Consider the following 23,997-nt stretch of genomic DNA (forward strand, 5'->3'; position numbering starts at 1 on the left):
GTATTATTTGTTTTCCATCTCCGCATCTACCTGCCATACTCCCTTGGTATCTGTTTCAATACAATACACTTATTCTTCTGAATTCCAAAAGAATATAAATCTCATCTTCTTAAGCCTCTCCTTCCTTTTAAAATTGTACCTGTAAAGAGCTCCTCAGGCCTGTGCAAATTGCCAGAGAGCACTGGACTGTGAAGTTTTTAGAGCACCTGAATTAGTTAATTGCTGTTTAATGAGAGTCATTAATCATTTAGTGTTCCTTGTGTTTTTCTCGAGCAACTCACTCTTTATAAGGAAGTCTCCTGTTTCTTTCTTAATAAACTTGTTGAGTTTATTTTGATAGGCTTGGGGATTCCATGTTATTTGTTTTATTTAAGCAGACACCCGATTAGCACTAAATGCGGGGACCCAGTTTTGAGAACGTTACGTCTCGCAGTGTCGCTTAGCCAGGCCACCGATATTCTGTTGGAATTCTCATGACAATCTCTCATCATTGGAGTCCATCGTTCCTTCGCATTTGGATTCCGATACTGCCAGCACAGATTGTGACAGTACCACTTAGCCCCCCATTTTTTCTCATTGCATCCACAAGAATATGTCACCGGACACCTCTCTGGATTAACTTTTATCTGCAGAAAGTGGTCCAGATGACTTTCGAGATGACTTTAACAGAAGATCTCCACTTTTCCTTGTTATCAAGTTTGCCATAAGATGGTGCCAACGAACATTGCAACCACGGGCGACATCACAAAACTACTTCCTTCACGTCTTCTTTTTCTTTCGGATGCAGCTCTGGTACAGTTGGAACCTACATTATGGGTCTGTGTTTTCAGGCCGATTGAGTGACCTGGCGCTTTGCTGTCTCCGCAGATGTTCGATGAGGTTTCAAACGAAGCGTGCGGCTTCAAGGCCAAGATGGAGACAGGAAGTGAGCCCACGATCGACTCCATTTCTCACCGATCTCACTGATTAAAGTGTGGAGAAAGATCGAAATCATCGAGGCGAGAGCGGAAGGTGGTGTTCAGCGCTGTTTACCAGCCTCTGGCTCGCTTCTGCCGGAGGAGGCTGCCTGTACGTGACAGTCTCTTTCTCCCTCTTGCTTCTGGAGGAAGCTCACTGCATTCAGGTGGTCTCTCTCTCTTTCCGGCTCGTTGCTCGATGCTGTCAGACGATGGTGCTGAAGTCCCAGGTCTTGGTCAAGGTTTAATCGATGAGGTTTGTGGATTGGATTCTGCAGATCATGTTATGATGTGTTTCTCCTTTTTTTTTTTTTGTTGCTACTTTGTGCAACGTAGATCGGGGTGGCCTGCAAATAACAAACGACACAGCTCTGGAATGAACCGACCTGAGCTTAACTGAATACGCTTGGACTCTTTCGATGACTTTGTGGGTCGGTGTTTCATATTCTGTGTATGCACGACTTGTGTTTTTTTTTGCATGTGTGGGGCTTTTGTTAGGGGAAGACAAATGTCAGGGTGTATACTGCATACATACTTTGACAATAGATGTACTTTGAATCTTTGAAATAACCATACGTAGGGTAACACACACACAATATTTTGGTGGAACCCAGCAAGTTAGTCAGCATCTGTGGAGGAGAACAAATAGTCAAAGTTTTGGACCGAGACATACTTGGACTTCCCGTTGAGTTCCTTCAGCACCTTGTGTGTTGCTCCAAACTTGAAAATAGAGTGAATTTTTTTTTTTTGTGCATCTGTGATCCCAGGCTAACTCTTCTCACGATTTCATTTTCCAAGAGAGGAATGTGACCCCCCCCCCCCCCCGCCCAGTTTATATATAGTTTTTTAATGATACCTATTGTCTTGGACGAGAGGAAAGTCTCTCACCTCCAACAGGTGCCACAAAGCAGCAAGCCACACCCACTGCAGCACCGGCGATCAGCATTTCATACTTGCGTCCTTTATTCTGTAAAAAAAACATATGGCAAGGGAGTTGTAAGCCAGCAATCGACACGTACGGAGAAGCGGCCCAGCAGCACCATTGATAGGGCTGCTATGTGAGAACTTTGGTGACACGGATTCGATCCTGACTTCTACTACTTTCTGTGTGGAGTTTGCATGTTTGTCTTATGACCCGGTGGGTTTGTCTGTCTACTATAATTGATATTGGTTTATTATTGTCGCATGTACTGAGATACAGTGGAAGGCTTTGGTTTGTCTGCCATCCAGGCAAATGATGCCATGCAGAGAGTACTGTGCAAAACTCTTAGTTACATTATAAATAAATAAATAAATCTAGGGTGCCTAGAACTTTTGCACAGTACTGTAGTAATTTTATGGATTGCACTGTACTGCTGCCACAAAGAAAATCAAATTTCATGACACATATGAGTGATGATAAACCTGATTCTGATCTGGGGAAGGGAGAGGAGAGGGAGCAGGAAGCACCGGAGAGACATTCTGTAATGATCAATAAACCAATTGTTTGGAATCAAGTCACCTTGCCTGGTGTCTCAGGGCTGGGTGTGCCTGCACCCATGACACACACCACCCCGCTCCCCACCCCTGCCCTGACACTTCTTCTCAGCCAGCTGTCCCGCACTCCTCCTGCGGCACTCCACCCTCGCCAATCCCAACAACCTTTACTCCCGCCTGATTTACAAACTCGCTGTCCACTCCATACTGACAAATACAGTATGGTGCAAAAGTCTTAGGCACCCTAGATACACACACACACAGGACTTATGCACAGTACTGTACATACTTTGGCAATAAGTACTTTGAACTTTGATCTTGTCTGTGCTACTGCATTATGCAGCAAGCTAGTCCCATCTGCCTGTATTTACTCCATAGCTCTCTAAGCCTCTCCTATCCATGTATGCATTGATATGGGCTTTACAGATGTTGTCATGAGCCCTTTGGGACTATGTGGCTAACCATAGCGTGCTGGGCTCTGAGATTTCTAGAGCACCTGTATTTGTTAATTGTTGTCTTAACTAGAGTTGTTAAGCCCTTGTGCTCTCTGTTGAACCCCACCATGTTTATTTTGACTGGCATGGGTTTTCCATTGTTAGTGATTTTTTTTTAAAGTGGATTCTCAATTAGCCTTTGTCGTGGGGTCCTTGGTTTGAGAGTGATTTGTCTCACGGTGTTGCTTGGTCGAACTACCAATGTTCTGTTGGAATTCCTATGTATCAATTCTTGCTTCCGTCTTCTTCTGCACCTGGTCATTGCCAGCGCACGGAGGTTCAGCAGCGACTTGGACATTGATCAGCTGGAGGCGAGGGTGCCTTCTATACTCAGTTCATGTTATGAGCCTGTCTTCTGAGTGTCCTGAGTCTACATTCTCAATAGGTCCCAATAGGTACATTTAATATCAAAACATGTATACAATATACATCCTGAAATTCTTTTTCTTTGTAGACATCCACAGAGGAGTGCCCTAAAGAATGAATGACAGTTAAAATGTTAGAACCGAAAGGCACCCCCCCTCAAATCCCCCTTCCACGCAAAAGCAAGGCAATGATCCCCCCACCCCCACCAGCCGAAAAGCATCAGCACCCTCCACTGAGCAAGCATGCAGCAAAGCATCAATAAAGACACAGACTTGCAGTACCCCAAAAGCTACTCATTCACCCGATATTTCGACATAACACAGGCTTTCTCTCTCCCTGATAAGGAAAAAGGAGGTGTCCCCATTTCACAGTGAGAGGGGAGACATAACAAACGTGTATGTTCTGAGCTTTACCAGTTTATGTTCAAGTCTTTTTTCCATGTACTCTAGGTCAACAAGTTTCACTAGGTCTCCCGTGGGATCAATTTTCCTGAGTTATGTTAAATATTCCCGGGTTTCCCAGCACTGTCCAAACAGCATCAGGTCTGCCTCAAGTTATCAGTCCTGTCTTGAGAGTGCCATGTCTGTGTCGAGTTTACCATCCCTGCCTCATCCAGATTGTCTCAAATTTACTAGCCCTAGCTCGTGAACATCAGCTCTGTTTCGAGTTTACGAGCCCTGCCCCGAGAGCATCAGGTTTCCCTGGGCTGTCAGGTGCTGACTTTAGGGAAGGAGGCACTGTCATGAGCCACTCAGCTCTGTGCAGCTAATGATAGAGCATGGGCTCCGAGGTTTCTCCAGCACCTGTATTTAATTGGTTACTTAACTGGAGTCGTTAAGCCTTGTGCTTTCTGTTTAATTTTGTCAAGCTTATTTTGACTGGTGATTATTTAAAGTGTTCTCTTGATGTGCACTTATTGTGGGGTCCTTGCTTTGAGAATGACTTGTCTTGCAGTGTCGCTCAGTCAAGCTATCGATGTTCTGGTGTAATTCCTCTGTGTAAGCTGTTGCTTCTGTCTCTACATGGGAGTCTGTCGTCCAGTCATTGCTAGTGCATACCATGACAAATGTACCTGATTCAACCACTATTTCTGGCAGCTCATTCCAAATATGCACCACTCTTCCTGTCATATAGACGAGTGAACACACTTGTAAATCTCTCGTCTCTGATCTTAAACCTGTGCTCTCTTGCTATTAGCAGCCAATCCTTAGGAAAAAGACCATGTGCCTTTCTTTTTGTCCTGTCTATGCCTTCAAGGTCATCTATACGTCTATCAGGTCACCCCCCCCAACGTTCCAGGGAATAAAGTTGTGGGGGGACGGTTGTACTGAAATCAGAGGGCACACTGGTTAAGTTACTAGACTACAATTAACTAACTGCAGTTCCACAGAATCAAATTCAAATCTCGCCTTGGTACGTAAATAAATAGGGAGTTTATGAGAAAAAACCTCCTGTAGTAACTACCCACACAACTATTGTCCTTCCTTGAAGGTCACGCATCATCTTTACTCAGTCTGTGACTCCAAGCACACAACAATGTGGTTGGCTTTCCATCACCAACTCGGGGGCAAATGAGGATGGACAATAAATGCTGACACCCGCATCCCGAGGAGGGATAAATCAATGCAATTGGGCTTCTGTTTCCCAGTCCAAACGGGGGTTCCTTTCTTTATCCAACACCACACATAGATCTCAGGATTACCTCTTTGGTACCTGCAAACTTCACCATGACTTTTCCCAGTAATGTGGCCAGGATGGTAGCCATGTGAACGAAAGGGCCCTGCAAATAACGACAAGAAAGTCTGTCAAGGAGATGTTGCCACTGAAATTTAGTAAATTAATTTATCATTGCCATTTGTAGTGAGGCAATCCAGCTGGCTCCTTGCTTGCTTTCCATCTGTGCTGGGTTGAGCCTCGAGCTAGCAACTCGGCCTTGTAGAAAACAGTCAAAATGCTACGGAGAGAGCAAAAATGCTACCTGACGCACCAAAAAAAAGTACTGAGCTACAGTGGAAACTTAGTGTTAGAGTCATAGAGTACAGCACAGTACAGGGCCTTTGGCCCATAATGTTGTACCAGCCTTTTAACCTACTCCAAGATCAATCTAATCCTTTCCTCCCATACAGCCCATGACCTGCCATTTGTTCATTCAGCCATGTACCGATCTAAGACTCTCTTACTTACATACTTAATTCCTGTTACACCATGGCATTTAGGGCAACAGTGAAGGTCCTCCATCTTTGTCTATGTAGAATGATTCTTCACTGCTGTTTCGATAACAATTGTTTTTTGACCAGTCAGAGTTGTTAGCCCTGAGCCGAAGCCCCGAACCTGGAGGATCGTTGGATCACACTTAGTCTGGCCTCTACCCTTTGACCTGTTTGGCATGGGTGACCCCACTAAGAGCTAAAGCACAAGGCCCTGGCTCCAGCCAACATAGCTCCCCAGGTCACTAAGGCATGCACACCTTCAAACCCTGCAACAAGCTTGTAGTCCTCTTGGAGGAAAAATCTCCTTTGCATCAGCCTCCACCTCTATGCCTGGGAATATGTTCCAGGCACCCACTCTATGTGTCTCTGTGTAAAATAACTATCTCTGACACCCCCCCATGTATTTTCCTCCCTTAAAATTATCCCCCCCCTTTGTACTAGCCTGGGTGGCAGGGTGGAGATCCGTCTCTACCAAAGGAGGTGTAAGGCACTCCTTCGCTTTACTACCCTGCAGGTCACCCTCGGGCAAGGTGTAGCACCTGCTTAACACTCCCCCAGCCCCGATCAGGGTCACGTGAATCCACGGGAGCGGGTGGTGGATGGTCGTACGAGCAGCTGGTGCATATCACAAGTCCTGGTTATGTGACCACTGACGCCAGGCAGACAATCCCTGAGGAGTATTGATAATGGCTGGGGTCACCCGTCTTGTAAAGACACTGCCCAGAGAAGGCAATGGCAAACCATTTCTTGCCAAGAACAATCATGGTCATGGATAGAGCAACAGCATGAAAGGGGCTTCCCCACAGACAATGATCACTTGCTCAGCAGACAGAGTAAAGACAGTCAGAAAGCCATGATCTCCAATGTTATATGATGTGGCATATTCTGACGATGAAGATATATTAGCCATTTCCACCCCGGGATAAAGTCCCTGGCTGTCCACCCTATCAATACCTTTTATAATCTTATATACCTCTATCATGTCACCCCTCATCCTCCTTTGCTCCAAAGAGAAAAGCCCTAGCTTGCTCAACCTTTGCTCATAAGACATGTTCTTTCATCCAGGCAGTATCCTGGCAAATCTCCTCTGCACCCTCTTGAAAGCCTCCACATCCTTTCTATAATCAGGTGACTAGAAATAAACCAAATACTCTAGTCTAGCTAGAGTTTTATAGAGCTACAACATTACCTCAAGATTCTTGAACTCAATCCCCTGACTAATGAAGGCCAACACACCATACACCTTCTTACCACCCTCGGAACTTGCGCGGCATCTTTGAGGGATCTGTGGCCTTCGACACCAAGATCCCTCTGTCCCTCCACATGCTAAGAATCCTGTCATTAACCTTGTGCTCCACCTTCAAGTTTGATTTTCCAAAGTGAGTCACTTTTTCACACTTTTCTGGATCGAACTCCGCCTGCCATTCCTCTACCCAGCTCTGCATTCTATCTGTAATCTGTTGTAACATACGGCGATTTTCTACACCGTCCACAACACCACCTTCCCTCGTGCCATCTATGAACTTACGAACCCACCCCAAAGCTTCCTCATCCAAGTGATTTAGAAAATTCATAAAGAGCAGAGGTTCCAGAACAGGAATGTCAGGCAGAATTCGCTCCATCTACAACCATCCTCTCCTTTCTATGGGCAAGCCAATTTATGTTTTATTGACATACAGTGCGAAATAGGCCCCTCTGGCCCTTCAAGCCATGTCACCCAACAATACCCCAGTTTAATCCTAACATAATCAAGGGACAATTTACGGTGACTGATGAACCTACCTGGTCTTTGGCCTGTAAGAGGAAACCGGAGTACCCGGAGGAAACCCACACTGTCATGGGGATTACGTACAAACTCTTTACAAGCAGTGACGGGAATTGAACCTGTGTTGCTGGTACTGTAAAGCATCGCACTACGCTACGAATGCATGTAGCCAAGCTCTATGCATCCTATGCCTCTGAGTTCCTCAATGGGCCATCGATAGGGAGCCTTGTCAGGCACTTTACTGAAGTCTACATACACCACATTCACCGCTCTACCTTCATCAATTTGCTTTGTCACCACCCTGAACAACTCAAGCTTGGGAGGCACAGCCTGCCCCTGTCACACCTTGAACTGGCCACCAGAGGGAGGTAGGGATGACAAGACCAACCCCTCCCCGCTCACCTGCCTATTAGGCTCATTATTATTCATTGTTATCACCTGCAACCTGTTTGTAGTCCTACAAGTTTCTTGTCCCTTGTTTCTTTGATCAGTTTTGGAGTCATCGTTTGTAAGAGATGGTTGTAGAGATCTCCAGCTTCTGAAACTCTAGCTATATATTTTTTTGATATTGACTTTGCTCGTGAGTTTTCTCGTAAGGTAGGGGTGCATTTGAACTTAGTGGCCTCTTGGGGGCCACCCAAGGTGTGCTTTTCTTTTCAAAATGTGTTTTTTTTAAATGATTTTAAGACTATTCTGTACTCCAAGAACTATGGGTACAGCAGGTCTACTGCATCAGTGATCTGCTTGTTGCTTTGAGCAGCTGGCTGGCGTTTTGAAGGAGCTGGAGAGGTTGGTGGTTGGGCTGGCTAAGACAGTGGTCCCCAACCTCCGGGCCGCGGACCAATACATTGCTGCGAAGAATGCAGTGGTACAGCGGTAGCCAGAACGCACCCAGCACATCTTTAAGAAAAAAGCTGAAATAGACATGTTAATTAATTAGGTGCCGCCTGGCACGTAAATGTTGGCCCAGACCAGAGGCGAATCTTCGCGGCAATGTACCGGTCCGTGGCCTGGAGGTTGGGGACCACTGGGCTAAGGAGGGGCCAGTGGTTGGGATGGAGAGCATTCAGAGGAACTGACCTGGCTGGAGACCTGAAGGCATTGAAGTTGGTGTGTGAAAGCAGTGTAACTGTGACTGTCTTGGATGTTTCTTGTGATTGCAAGACCCTGCTGAACATTGATAATGTTATCTGCTGCAGGCCTGTTTCCCTCTCCACCCCCTCCGCTTTCCGCAGGGATTGTTCCCTCCGTGACTCCCTAATCCACACGTCCCTCCCCACGGACCTCCCACGTGGCACTTATCTCTGTAAGTGTAAGTGCTACACCTGTCCCTACACCTCCTCTCTTGCTACCATTCAGGGCCCCAAATAGTCCTTCCAGGTGAGGCAACACTTCACTTGTGAGTCTGTTGGGATCATCTATTGCATCCGGCGCTCCCGGTGCGGCCTCCTCTACATCAGTGAAACCTGACGCAGATCGGAGGACCGCTTCATCGAGCAGCTCCGCTCCGTCCACCACAAAAGACAGGATCTCCCGGTTGCCACCCACTTCAACTCCCATTCCCATTCAGATATGTCCATACATGGCCTCCTCTACTGCCAGGATGAGGCTAAACTCGGGTTGGAGGAGCAACACCTCATATACCGTCTAGGTAGTCTCCAGCCCCTTGGTATGAACATTGAATTCTCCAACTTCTGGTAATTCCCTCCCCTCCCTTCCCCTATCCCAGTTTCACCCTGCCCCCTCCCCCAGCTGCCTATCACCTCCCTCATGGTTCTGCCTCCTTCTACTATCCATTGTGCTTTCCCCTATTCCTTCTTCACCTTTCCTGCCTATCACCTCCCTGCTTCCCCTCCCCCACCCCTCTATCTTTCCCCTTACTGGTTTTTCACCTGAAACCTACCAGCCTTCTCATTGCCACCCTCCCCCCAGCTTCTTTATAGGGCCTCTGCCCCTTCCCTCTTCAGTCCTGATGAAGGGTTCCGGCCCGAAACATTGACTCATCATTTCCACTGATGCTGCCTGACCTGCTCCTCCAGCGTGTTGGAGTGTTGGCCTGTTTCCCTCATTTGGTGGAAAGACAGGTGGATGAGGCAGCAGTGTGGTCTTGCTTGTAGCAAGGACTAGGCCTCAAGCTGCAGGTGAGATGCTGGATGTGCTGCATTGGGGTGTTTGTGTAGGGCTGTGAGCTGGCCTCTTCTGTTGGTGCTGCCCTCTAGTGTTTGACTGGTGGAATTCTCAGGCTGGACTGCTGGGAGTGTAACATCAGTTTATATGTTGCTCAAGGACTTGGACAATACATGTGTTTTCTTGTGTAAGGATTTTTTTTTCTCTCTCTCTCTCTTGCTATTTTGAATGAATTTTATGCACCTTGGCCCCAGAGAAATGCTTTCTTGTTTGACTGTATCCATGCATGGTTTGAATAATAATGAAACTTGATTTGATTTTTGGACCCTCTGCCTGTACCTTGCCTGCTACGGAATTCAATAAAGCCTTGTTGGATTTTTTCACTTTAATTTTGTGTGACTCCTCAGCGCATTTGGGTTCACCACTGTGCAGTGTGAGGAAAGTCACCGAGTCAGCTGTGACAGCCCCTCCCAAAGCCATGCTTAGTGTAAGAATTTCATATTATTTCACTCAAATTCAGTATTTAGTGCAACTATAGGATAGAATACCCTGTCTGCTATCTGCCTGCCTCCCCTCCCCCACCCCCCTTAACCTTTGTGCCCGATGGTGACCTACCACCTTTCCCAGGAAAATGGTGCTTCCAGCCGCGAGGGTGCAGATGACACCGATCAGCTTCGCCACGAAGGTTCGGAAGGTGAAGAACTCGTCGAGTACGACACCACGCAGAGTAACCTTCAACTCGGGAATGCCAGAGCCTTTGGTCGGGGGGGGGAGGAGGGGGGGATGGAAATAAAAGTGCTGTCACCTTGTGCACACGCTAGACCGATGAGGGACAACGCAATGAGTGAAATGCTCCCTTGCCCTGCTCCCTGAGAAATGAGAGCTTAGAATTTTAGGGTGCTGGTGAGGGAATGCCACACGGTGTGAGGAGGCAGCACTGTACTGTGGGTGGGGTGGTAAAGAGGGAACGCCACACGATAGCAGGGTTGGTGAGGGACTACCCTGCTGTGGAATGGGCAATGATGAGAAGGTGTTTCACTCGGAGGGGCAGTGAGGAGGGAGTGTCGCGCTTGAGGGGGGTGCATGGCGAGGAAGCGTTGAACAGTGGGTGCGGTGGCAAGGAGGGAATACTACACGATGGGGGAGAGATGTGTGCTGAGGACAGGGTGGTGAGGATGGGGCACCGTGCAGTGGGAGAGGCATGAGGGAATGCTGCAATGTGGCAGGTGAGGTTAGGAGGTAGCCCTGATAGTGTGAGGAGGGGCAGCACACTGGGAGGGGGTGGAGCCTGATGCCAACTATGATGTTTGTCAACACTGAACCCATTTGCTCACCTTAGACCTGTATCGTAGATGGATAAGGTATAGAGTCTATACCTTATCCATATAGCTAACTACTGTCAATGCCTTTTAAACATTCTAACAGCACCTGCCTTAACCACGTCCTCTGGCAGCTTGTTCCATATACAGTACTGTGCAAAATTCTTGGGCACATTTATAGCTAGGGTATCCTAGACATTTGCACAGTACTGTAGTAATTTTATGTATTGCACTGAAGTGCTGCCACAGAAAAACAAATTTCATGACATATGTGATTGATAATAACCTGATTCTGATATGGGTCTGTATTGTGGACTGGCAGGGGGCAGGGAGCGGGGTATCATGGTTGGGAAAAGGGGAAGGGAGGGGGGAGGGAGTGGGATGCACCAGAGGGACATTCTGTAATGATCAATAACCAATTGTTTGGAATCAAATGACCTTGCCTGGTGTCTCAGGGCTGGGTGTGACCGTAATCCACCTGTCCCTGGCATTCCTTCTGTCCCACTCCCACCCCCACAGTGCTCCACGCTCACTATTCCCAATATCCCTTGCCGTCACCAGATCTGCAAACTCTCTCTCTGTTCCGCATTGACCAATACGGTACTTGGCCACCCTACCTATATTATGTGCATAAACATTTGCACAGTACTGTGCCCACCATCCTCTGTGGAAAAAGTTGCCACTCAAGTTCTGTTTTCAAAAACAAAGCAACTCCCCATTCTCACCTTAAACTTGCCTCCATTAATTTTAGATTCCCTTGTCCTGGGAAAAAGACAGAACATTCACCCAGTCTATGACCCTCGTGTTAAAGAAACTTTTGAAGGCCACCCTCAGCCTCCTACACTCCAGAGGAAAAAGTCTCAGCCTGTCCTGTCTCTCCTTTGTGGCTCAGGTCTTCTACTCCCCTGTTAACATCCCTGTGAATTTTTCCTCTACTTGTTTCAGCTCAAACATGTCCAATAGCCCCAGGCGACCTGCTCCTAATTATAGCTTCCAACTTGAAGGCATAAATATCGAATTATCCTTCTGGTAAAAGAAAATTCTCTCATTCCCCTTCCCCCCCACCCCTCTATTCCCCACTCTGACCTTTTACCTCTTCTCACCTGTCTATTACTTCCCCCAGTGCCCCCCTCCTTCGTTCTCCTGTTGTCCACTCTCCCATCAGGTTCCTTCAGCCTTGGCCTTTCCCACCCAACTGGCTTCACCCATCACCTTCCAGCTAGACCCCTTCCCCTCCCCACCTTTTTATTCTGCCATCTTCCCCCTTTTCAGTCCTGAAGAAGGGTCTTGGCCCAAGACAGTCGACTATCTATTCAGTGGCATCGATGCTGCCTGACCTGCTGAGATCCTCCAGCATTTTGTGTGTGGCTAAGTTGCTGATGGTGCTTATGAAATAGCAGCTTGCCAGTTTAAAAAAAAAATTGAATTCACTGACATCATCGAGGGAGGAAAATCAACTCTGCTATCCACCCTCAACCATATCTGACTCCAGGATCACCATGCAATTATGTTTTAAGTGCCACTTTGAACTGACCTATGGAGTCCACATCATGGAGAGTGGCAGCAAGTTGAAAGCAAGATTCAATAAAGATTAGCTTTAGTTGTCAATGCATATCGAAAATGTGCTGGGGGCAGTCTGCAAAGGTCTCCAAGTTTCCAGTGCCAATAAAACATGCCCGCAGTTTACTAACCCTAACTTGTAGGTTTTTGGAGTGTGGGGCACCTGCAGGAAACTCCTTGCAGACAGCAGTGGCAATTGTACTTTAATCAGAATCACCAGTATACGTCATGAAATTTGTTATGTGGCTGCAATACATGATAAATATAGAATAAACATATCGAATAAATACAGTGTGTATGCATATTGGTTATTTTAGAAATGGTACAAAAACAGAAAAACGTGGGATAGGCTTTATGGGTTCAATGTCCATTTAGAAATCTGATGGCAGATGGTAGAAGCTATTCCTGAATCACTGAGTCTGTGCCTTCAGACTCCTGTACCTCCTACCTGATGGCAACAATGAGAAGAGGCCATGTCCTGGATGACCGGGGTCCTCAATAATGGATGCCGCTCTCGGGGGTGGGGGGGGGGGGTGGTTTCACAACTGGCCGTTGCTCGGCACACCAAGGACTTGGCCGAAGAGCTCTGCTTGCCTTCAGAGGACAGAGTTTTCGTGTCCCTGGAGACGGGGGATTGGGGTGGGGTGGGGAATCGGAGGTCGGCGTCCAAGCAGAAGACCAGTGTGTCATGGCAGATGGAAGATCTAAGGCACTGTGCCCAGAGACCCAAGATCTACCTCGTCGTATCTCTTGCACCTTTTTGTCTGCCTAAACTGCACTTTCTGTGTAAATCGTAGCACTTTATACTGCATTCTGATATTGCTTTATTGAGAATAGGCCCTTCTAGGCTTTTGAGCTTTTGAACCAGCTCTATTTCCAACTTTAACATCTCTATTTTTCCCTTTCAGGGTTCTTTTGAAGACCCTGACCTGGAATTACACGCTGACTACGGTTCTTTGGGGGAATGGGACCCGCTCTCAGGGTTTCACGAATGACCGTTGTGCTGCACATCAAAAGTTCGGCCTAAGAGCTCCACTCACCTTCAGAGGACCGAGTTTTCGTGGCTCTGGAGATGGGGTGTGGTGGAATCGGAGGTCGGTGTCTGAGCAGAGGACTGGTGTTTCGTGGGAGATGGAAGATCCAAGGCTGTATGCCCAGAGACCCGAGATCTTTGGGCACAGAGCTTGGAAAAAGCAACGCAATGGGCTTTTAACATCATAAACCAGCGAGTTGTTTCTTATGTCTCCCCTCTCGCTGTGAAACGGAGACACCACTTTCTCCCTTATTAGGGAGAGAGAGAGAGAGCAAGTGGTACGGTGAATGTCGGGTGAACAAGCAGTCTTTGGAGTGCTGCAGGTCTGTGTCTTTGCTGTTGCTTTGCTCATGCTTGAGTGCTCGGTGGCGGGTGCCGATGCCTTTTTTTTGCCGGTGGGGGGAGGGGGAATTGTTGCTTTACTGCTGCTTACGTACAGGAGGGAGGGGAGTCAGGGGGCTTTGGGGTTCTAACATTTAACTGTCATTCATTCTTTGGGGCACTCCTCTGTCTTCGTGGATGGTTGCAAAGAAAAAGCATTTCAGGATGTATATTGTATACATTTCTCTGACATTAAATGTACCTTTGCAACCTTTGATCTGTGAGGTTTTGCACGTCAGTAGGACCAACCAGGGTAGGTCTTGACCCGCAAATGGTAGGGCACTGAGGGGTGTGGTACCACAAAGGGATCTGGGAACACAGGTCCATAATTCATTGAAAGTGGTGTCACAGGTGAGTAGGGTCAGAAAGAAAGCTTTTGGCACATTAGCCTTCGTAAATCAATGTATTGAGTACAGCAGATGGGATGTTATGCTGAAGTTGTATAAGACATTGTTGAGGCCTAATTTGGAGTATCGTGTGAAGTTTTGGTCACCTACCTGCAGGAAAGATGTAAATAAGGTTGAAAGAGTACAGGGAAAAATTACAAAGATGTTGTGGGTTATGGAGGACCTGAGTTATACGTGAAGTTTGAATAGGTTGTGCTGTATTCTTTAGAATATAGAAGATTGAGGGGAGATTTGATAGAGGGATACAAAATTGAGGGGTATAGATGGAGTAAATGTAATCAGGCCTTTTCCACTGAGGTTGGGTGGGACTACAACCAGACGTCATGGTTCAAGGGTGAAAGGTGAGAAGTTTAAGGGGAACATGAGGGGAAACTTCTTCACTCAGAGGGTCGTGAGAGTGGAATGAGTTGCCAGCACAAGTAATGTGTGGAAGCTTGATTTCAACTTTTGAGGTTTGGATGGGAAGGGTATGGCGGGCTATGTTCCTAGTGCAGGTTGATGGGAGTAGGCAGTCTAAATGGTTTGAGCATGGACTAGATGGGCTGAAGGGCCTATTTCTGTGCTGTACTTCTCTATGATTCTATATTAAACCCAATGCTGATTGTTTGATTCTGAGAACAATAGAGGAGCCCTTAGGTTCACTAGCAAACTGGAGTGCAGGAAACGAGGAGACTTTGGCAAATAAAATTAAACTAAAGATTTATTACAGAAAATTACCTAGAAAAACTAAAGAGCTAAGTAAGCTATACAGAATCATGATGAACCGAAATCACTTCTGGTACGCAGAAACTCAGTTTCACAAAGAGGGGATGGCATGCCCCCCTGGAGCAAATAAGAATTCAGGACAATGACAATACCATAATAATTAAATCAAACAATTGAATAAAAGTGATAAATACAAAGAGCTTAACAACCCCCATGATCACAAATGAGACCTCTGCAAAACACAGTGAATACCCAGAGCCAGTGCAAAAACAAACAATTAGACATAACAGGTAAACAATCCAAAGACAATGTAGGACAACGAGGTGACATTCAGAAAATACAGTCCACATACTAACTTCTTTACAAACAATAGTTGTGACAGGAGCAGTGGACTGAAGTAAGGGGATGAATGCGAACAACCCCCCACCCCACAGGACCAACAACACAAAGAGTCTTTCCCATGAAAGGATAGTGGGAGGTGCGAGGGATAAGAAGGCAGGTAGAATAGACGTTCGGTCATACCTGCTGCTTGAGGGGAGATGTACTTGGCTACTCCAGCGGACACCATACAAAGGATGACATGGTAGAGGACCCACGAGAAGTACTGCAGGTAGCGATATCTTTCCAGGGCGTCGTAGACCCAGAGGTTGGCTGGCAGAAGGAAAATCACAGGTAGACTGAAAGCCAGTGATTCAAAATGGAAACACCGGGGTGACACGGTAGCATAGTTAACATCATGCCAATGTACAGTGCCAGTGGCCTAGCTTCAATTCCCACCGCTGTCTGTAAGGAGTTTGTACGTTCTCCCTGTGACCGTGTGGATTTCCTCCAGCAGCTCCGGGTTCTTCCCACATTCCAAAGATTTATGGGTTAGTAGATTGGTCACATGGATGAATTCAGGCTGAATGGCCTGTTACCGTACCACATCTCGGAATAAAGTGAAATAAAATCTGTGGAGTGAGAAGTAGTTAATGTTTCAGGTCAATGGTGTTACATCAGAAACTGTACAAACACCTCTCACATCCCTTCTAGAATATCCAAGGGAGATAGATAGATTGGCATCCATCGGCCCAGATGGATAACATAACACGACGCGCATGCAACTGACGCTATTTTAAAAACGTTTTGCCCCATATTGTCCAAATGTGACTGGTGCTGGTTTAAAACTGTCCAGCAACAGTTCCCTGTCCCAAATAAATGGCATAGTGTCCCAAATAAACCAAGGGGATCCCAGCTATTTTCACCGTTAGATTTAGTTCTTTAAGAGTTGTCCCGGTAAGTGGCTGCTCCGATTAACTGATGGTCCAATTAACTGGAATCCACTGTTTAAAGTGAAGACTGATAGATTTTTGATTAGTTAGGGCATGAAAGGTCACAGGAAGAAGCCAGGAGAATGGCATTGAGAGGGATTAGAAATCAGCCATGATGGAATGGCAGAGCAGATTTGATGGACTGAATGGCTTAATTCACCTATGATCTTTAGAGCAAAAGAGCAAAAATAGTGAGTTAGTGTTCATGGTTCATTGTCCATTCAGATATCTGGTGGCAGAGGGAAGAAGCTGTTCCTGAAACGATGTGTCTTTCGGCTCCTGTACCTTATCTTTAATAGCAATGAGAAGGGGGCATATCCTGGGTTATAGGGATCCTTCGTGACTGATGCTGCCTTTTTGAGGCAACGCCTTTTGAAGATCTTTTTGATGCTGGTGAGGCGAGTTCCTATGGTGCAGCTGGCTGAGTTTGCCACCTTCCGCTGGTGGCAAGGAGAAGGGGGCATGTCCTGGGTGATGGGGGCCCTTAATGATGGGTGTCACCTTTTGAAGATGTCAGCAAGGTTACGGCGGGGGGAGGAGGGTAGGTGGATTTGCAGTGTTGACGTACAGTCTGATTGGTTAATGGTGGAGTGGGATTGAGAGGCCTACTTAGGCATATAAGATAATAAGAGGCATTGATCCTGTGGATAGTCAGAGGCTTTTTCCCAGGGCTGAAATAGCTAGCACGAGAGGGCACAGTTTTAAAGTGCTTGGAGGTAGGTACAGAGGAGATGTCAGGGTAAGTTTTTTATGCAGAGAGTGGTGAGTGCGTGGAATGGGCTTCCGGAGACGGTAGTGGAGGCGGATACAATAGGGTCTTTTAAGTGACTCCTGGACAGGTACATGGTGCTCAGAAAAAATGGAAGGTTATGGATAACCCTAGGTAATTTCTAAAGTAAGTATGTGTTTGACTCAAGTAGTGAGGTAGTGTTCGTGGGTTCAGTGTCCATTCAGAAATTGGATGGCAGAGGGATGAAGCTATTTTTGAATCATTGAGTGTGCCTTCAGGCTCCTGTACCTCCTTCCTGATGGTAACAATGACAAGAGGGCATGTCCTGGGTGGTGCGGTCCTTAATGATGGACGCCATCTTTTTGAGGCACTGTTCCTTAAACATCCTGGATATTCTGGAGGCTAGTACCCATGATGGAGTTGATTGAGTTTACAACTTTCTGCAGCTTCTTTCAATCCTGTGCAGTAGCCCTCCTCCCCACCCCCTGCCCCCTTACAAACCAGACAGTGATGCAGCCAGTTAGAATGCACTCTATGATACATCTGTAGAGGCCCAGGTTCTGGAGCTTTTTGATCAGAATTGTAGGAATGATCATGTTAAATGCCAGGCTATAGTCAATAAACAGCATCCTGACATAGGAGGAGTAGGGGTTGAGGTCCCCTCTGACCACAGTGAACCCTTGTGCAAACCCACCCTCATCTGCTGGATACGAATGATTAATAGGCCAGAGATTCGATCTTGACAGATTAGCCACAGTGGAGATTAGACAGCACTTGCTACACTGAATGTATCTTAGAGCAGACATTGTATATTTAAGAGTTAACATATCACAATTGGGTTAGAGAGCCACACTATGGATGTGCCAGTGCACAAGATCCTGAGAGACTGCTGAAGATTGTAGACTCTGCCTGCTCCATCATGGGCACAACCCTCCCCACCCTCGAGGACACTGTTAAGAAGTGTAGCCTCAAGGAGCTGGCATTAGGACCCCCACCACCCAGGTCATGCCATCTTCTCCTTGCACCTCAGGAAGGAGGTATAGGAGGCTGAAGGCACAGGCGCAACAATTCAGGAATAGCTTCTTTCCCTCTGCATTGGACATTGAACCCATGAACACCACCTCAACACTTTTTTTTTCTTTTTTTGCACTATTTAAATTAACTTTCTTAAGAAATACATTTATACTTCTGACAGCAATGTGGCATAATTATATGTGCGGCTGCTGCATAACAAACTTCACGATGTATGCCATCATTGCCTCGAGGGTGGCATCCATCATCAAGGAGCCTTGGCATCCGGGACATGCCCTCTTCTCATTACGACCATCACGGAGGAGATACAGGGGATTGAAGACCCACACACGATGGTTTGGCAACAGCTGCTTCCCTCCTGCCATCAGATTTCTGAACAGTCTAGGAACACCAACTTGTTAATCCTCTGATCATCCCCTATATTTTTTGTATTGCAACTGCAATAATTTGCTATGCGTGCACAGTCCTGCTGCCACAAAACAACAAATTTCATGACTGTGAGCACAGGGAAGTCCACAGAGGCTGGAAATCCAAAGCAGGGCACACAAGATGCTGGAGGAGCTCGGCAGGTCAGGTGGCTTCTATGGGAAAGAACAAACAGTCGACATTTTTGGCTGAGACTCTTGTTCACGTCAGTGATAATAAACCCTACTCTCATTCCAATGTTTGTTTTGCAATGGTCTTACTTGGAGTGAACCAGTTTGGGAACATTAGCTAGTGAAACCGTGACCTTGGGGAAACTGGGCTTGCCACTCCCATGTCATCATCATGTGCCGCGTCATAGGGCATTGGCGATTACTGCCTGGCGCCAGTGGTCGCATAAGCAGTTCTTGTGATTTGGACCAGATGCTCATATGACCACCCACCTGACCCCGACTGGGGGGGCTAAGCAGGTGCTACACGTGGCTCGAGGAGGGAAGGAGCTATTATCATTTAATTTAATTGATATAATTTTTCCACAATCTAATTGTAAATTTTTTTAGTCTATTTTCTTTTCTTGCTGGCAGTTTGATGTTTATTTTTAGAAACTTTTTGTATGACGCATGACTCTGGGGTTGTACGTCTAATGGGTTCTTTTTTTTTTCTCACTTTCCTGCTTAGTAGGTTTTTTTTGTTATCACAAAACTTTTTTTTTCAATCTTTAAGATAACGTCTTTTTTGAGACATTGTAAGTGTTGTTACTTCAATGTACTCATGTTATTTTTCCTGTATAATATAACAATTAAAAAGGTTTGAAAAGAAAAGAGGAGGGAAGGAGCATCTGATACCCCCTTTTGTGGAGACGTATCTACCCCCCGCCTCCCAAACTTCCATCATTTAGGACAAATATTATATCTGAGTCCTAGAAGTACTGGACATGTGTACAATGACATCACACCATCGGCACTGATCCCCTGACACCATTTTCCCTCACTTCCCAAAATTCAATTGGGACCTCCCACAGGAAGTAGCCGACATCTGTCCAATCAGGTTTTATGATTATGACATCAACACCAGAAATGGAAACTATGCAATTTGTGGATACAGTAATTTTGTGCATACAAAACACTGTGAAGATGCTGGAAATCCAGAGAAGTGCAGGCAAAGTGCTGAAGCAACTCAGCAGGTCAGGCAGCATCTATGGAGCAGAATAGACGGCTGATGCTCTTGAGCTGAGACACTTGGATTAGGATGAAGAATCTAGACCTTCAGCATTTTGTATGTGTTAATCTAATATTTAAAGAAAATTAAGTCATTATTTTTAAGATCTGAACATTGATTGTACATCTCTGAGGGCCAGGAACTGAGGCCATTTTAGGATAAAGTAGAACTCCATGGATCTGGAGTCACATCCTGGGCTGACTGGGTGAGGCATTAGTGGACTGATCGCGGAAGTGTCCAGCACAGAAGACAGGAGCTTAAGGCCAACTTTGTTCATGTTAACTGCATGCTTAGGGACACTAATCCCACCAGAAATTGGGATCGAGCCTTGTTCACTGAAGCTGTGAGGCAGAGCTCTGCCAATTTTTGCTACTGCGTTGCCACGATTGAGATCAAACCCTACCCCAGGATTTAAGTTCTGGAATTAAATACTCTATCAAAAGTGGCCATCTAGATTGTTAGACTACTCTATCTGTGGAGGATTTCTCACGAGTCAGGCTTGTATGCGACTCCAGACCCAGAGTGCTCAAGTTTAGTTGTCATTCAGCCATACACATAGATGAAGCTACAGTACTGTACAGAAGTCTCAGGCACATGTACATCTTATAGCTAGGATGTCGAAGACTTTTGCACAGTACCGTTTGTCAATGTGGAGCAGAGAGCGAGTTTGTAACTCTGACAGGAACAAAGGATGTTTGGAATGGTGAGGGTGGAGTGCCACGAAGGGGTGTGGGACAGGTGGCAGAAAAGTGCCAGGGGCGGGGGGGGGGTGGGTTTGGGTGGGGATTGGCTCAGGTGCAGACATGCCCACCCCTGAGACACCAGGCAAGGTAATTTGATTCCAAACAATTGGTTTATTGATCATTATAGAATGTCTCTCTGGCACTTCCTGCTCCCTCCCTTCTCCCTTCCCCTTTTACCAACTATGATTCCCCTCTCCCTGCCCCCTTCCCACTCTAAGTCCTCAACAGAGACCCATATTAGAATCAGATTTATCATCACTCACATACGTCATGAAATTAGCTTTTTTTTGTGGCAGCAGCACAGTGCATACATAAAATTACTACAGTAATATGCAAAAGTCTTGGACACCCAAACTATTTGTGTCTATACATAAATACCTAAGACAGTACTGTAAATGAAAGCACATTCCTCTGGGACGAAGGTGCAAAACCGAGTTCATGGAGTCGCACACAGCACATAGTTACAGTCACCAAATAATATTAGCACAAGTCCCTTAGTGTCAGGGCCTGTAGATTGATGGTACATGGGATGTTGTCCTAGAGCCATGTTTCTGCAAGAACAAGAATGCAGCAGTTCCTCATCTAATTTTCATTATTTATCCTAAAATGGCCTAAAAAGTCACTCTGCTCTAGACAATTAGATGTAAAGTCATCGCAGGTCTGTTAAGTCTTCTGTCTTACATGAACTTGCACCTTGCACTTTATGTCACCTGTCAATCTTCAGGCTATACCACGCAGAGACTTGTGGTAATGTTATTCTGTGACTCTATGTGCTGGAGTGGCTATGTGCTGTGCTTTTCATCTGGTGCCAGAGGAGCAATGTTTTGTTCAGCTGTACATACGTGTATGGCTGAATGACAATAACCTTAAATAGATTCCGGAGAACAATTCCCCAAAGACAGAAGTTAAACGGTTTCCATTTCCGATTCTGATGTCTTAATCATACAAGGTGGCATGGTAGTGTAGTGATTAGCACAATGCCTTACAGGACAGGCGACCCAGCCTCAATTCCAGTCGCTGCCTGTAAAGTTTGTACAGTCTCCTCCTGACCGTGTAGGTTTCCTCTGTGCACTCTGTTTCCTCCCACGGTCCAAAGACCTACAGGTTGGTAGGTTTGTTGGTCATTGTAAATTGTCCTGTGATTAGGCTAGGGTTAAATTAGGGGTTGCTGGATGGCGTGGCTCGAAGGCCCAGAAGGGCCTACTCCATGAGGTATCTCAATAAAGAAATCAGGTCAGATATCCACAAGGGACCAAGCCATAGGGTTTCTGCACTGTTAACAAAGATAACTACTTAAGCCCTCACCTTTGCCTCCAGTATAGCACCAAGTAAACAAAAATATGTTCTAAAGGCATTAGTGTAAATTGTAGTAAGCACTTACAATATATAAACATCTAAACGGAAATATTAGCTAACAAATTACCTCCATTGAAACTTATAACCTGTGATTGGCTTTGAAATTACAAGGTGCAAAAAAATCTAAAGACTGCACTCTATCTCTCCAAGAGGACCACAGCCTTTGGAGGCTTGGAGGCTTGTGTGCCTCAATGACCCAGAGAGAGACATTGGTTTGAGTCAGGGCTTTGTGCTTTGGCTCTTGGTAGGGTCACCCATGCCAAACAGGTCAAAGTAGAGGTCAGACCAAGAGTGGTCCACTGGTCCTCCAGGTCTGGGGGTTCAGCTTGGGGCTAACAACCCTGACTGGTCAAAAAAATTTGTTACAGAAGCAGCAATGAAGAATCCTCCTTCATCTGAGTGTGACGGTATTCCTGAGTCTCCATCTGGGACTCGCATGATTGTCAGTGGTGAACATCAAAGGGAAGCTATTGACATGATGAAGGAAGCGCTGAACACTGCCAGAGATGGAGGACCTTCATTGCTGCCCTAAGCACAAGAGACATAACAGGCAGTAAGTATGTGAGCAGTCTGTTGGAGAAAAAACACAGCAGGAAGCCACGTGACATAATAGAAATAGAAATAGAATAGTACAGCACAGTACAGGCCCTTCGGCCCACAATGTTGTGCTGACCCTCAAACCCTGCCTCCCATATAAGCCCCCACCTTAAATTCCTCCATTGGTATGGAAACTGATCATCTTATTTATACAGGAAATGATTGACCCCTCAAGGTGATTCACTTGAGGAATGACATGACAGCAGGTCCTTGTACTACAACGAATGAGTGTATACCATAATTCTTTATTCCATCATTGTTCACAGTCATTTTACTTCATGCACCTTGTTCCTTTTCGCACCTTGTAGTGTATCAGGGCCATTTTTGGCATTTCCTTAGTATTTGTCTTTTTTGTAACAAGGCAGAATTACTAGCTCCACGCTTAACCCAGCACAGATGGAAGGCGTGAAAGGAGCCAGCTGGATTTGAACCCAGGATCAGGAGCTGGCTGGATTCGAACCACCAGCTGTTCATGCACCATGCACCTTACATGCAAATCCTTGGTGTTGAAGGGAATGGAACAGTCTGGCTGGCTCACATAGCGTCAGAGTACTACAGCCAATAAACAGGCCATTTGGCCCAACTAGTTCATGCCAAACTACCTCGTCCTACCTACCTGCACCTAGACCATAGCGCTCCATACCCCTGTTATACATGTACATATCCAAACTTCTCGTGCTGCGATTTATCCTGTGTCTATCACTTCCACTAGTAGCTTATTCCAAACTCTGAGTGAAGAAATTTCCCCTTGGGCTCCCCTAAACATTTCACCCATCACCCTTAACCTATGTCCTCTAGTTCTAGTCTCACCCAACCTTAGTGGGAAAAGCCTGCTTGCATTTACCAAATCTATTCACCTGATAATGTTGTACACCTCTAAGATTCCCCTGATTCTTCTGTGCTCCAGGGAATAAAGTCCTAACCTGTTCAAATTCTCCCTATAACTCAGTCCCCACAACATCCTTGTAAATTTTCTCTGCACCCTTTCAAGCTTGATATCTTTCTTGCAGATAGGTGACCAGACATGAGCACAATACCCCAAGTTCCGCCTCACCAACATCTTAGAGCCATGGAGCACTACTGCACAGAAACAATCCCTTTGGCCCATCCAGTCTGTGCCAAACCAATAATCTGGTCCCTCTACCTGCACCCAGACCATAACCTCCATACCCCTCCCATTCATGTACCTATTCAAACTTCTCTTGTGTTGAAATTGAACCTGAATCCACCACTTGCACTTCTTCCACATCTCACCACCCTCCGAATGAAGAAATTCCCCGTCATGTTCCTCTTAAACATTTCACTTTTCACCCATAACCCATGACCTCTCGTTAAAGTCTCACACAATCTCAGTGGAAAAAAGCCTGCTTGTATTTACCCTATCTATACCCCTCATAATTTTGTATACCTTTATCAAATTACCCTTTAACCTTCTACATTTAGGGATTAAAGTCCTAACCTTTTCAACCTTTCCAGATAACTTGTGTCCTCAAGATCTAGCAACATCCTTGTAAATTTTCTCTGTACTCCTTCAACCTTAGTTACATCTTTCCTGTAGGTAGGTGACCAAAATGGCACACAATACTCCAAATTAGACCTCACCAACATCTTATACAACTTCCACATAACATCCCATCTCCTTTGCTCAATACATTGATTTGTGAAGGTCCGTTTGCAAAAAGCTTTCTTTACAACCCTATCTACTTGTGGTGCCACTTTCAATAAATTATGGATCAGTATTCCCAGATCCCTTTGTTCTACCGCACACCTCAGTGCCCCCTTGCTCACC

General features: G+C 46.0%; 1 protein-coding gene across 1 annotated transcript in view; it reads right to left on the reverse strand.

Annotated features, from left to right (window-relative positions):
- Positions 1 to 23,997, reverse strand: part of LOC140197291 (chloride channel protein ClC-Kb-like) — a 108,423-nt gene that overhangs the window by 79,862 nt on the left and 4,564 nt on the right. Inside the window, exons 3-6 of the mRNA XM_072257228.1 lie at positions 15,322 to 15,450; positions 10,010 to 10,149; positions 4,995 to 5,072; positions 1,845 to 1,923 (exon numbers count right to left, since the gene is read on the reverse strand). Of these exons, the coding sequence (XP_072113329.1) occupies positions 1,845 to 1,923; positions 4,995 to 5,072; positions 10,010 to 10,149; positions 15,322 to 15,450 (426 nt within the window). The remainder of the gene's footprint in view (positions 1 to 1,844; positions 1,924 to 4,994; positions 5,073 to 10,009; positions 10,150 to 15,321; positions 15,451 to 23,997) is intronic.

This window comes from Mobula birostris, chromosome 5 (assembly GCF_030028105.1).
Source record: "Mobula birostris isolate sMobBir1 chromosome 5, sMobBir1.hap1, whole genome shotgun sequence".
NCBI classification, from domain to species: domain Eukaryota; kingdom Metazoa; phylum Chordata; class Chondrichthyes; order Myliobatiformes; family Myliobatidae; genus Mobula; species Mobula birostris.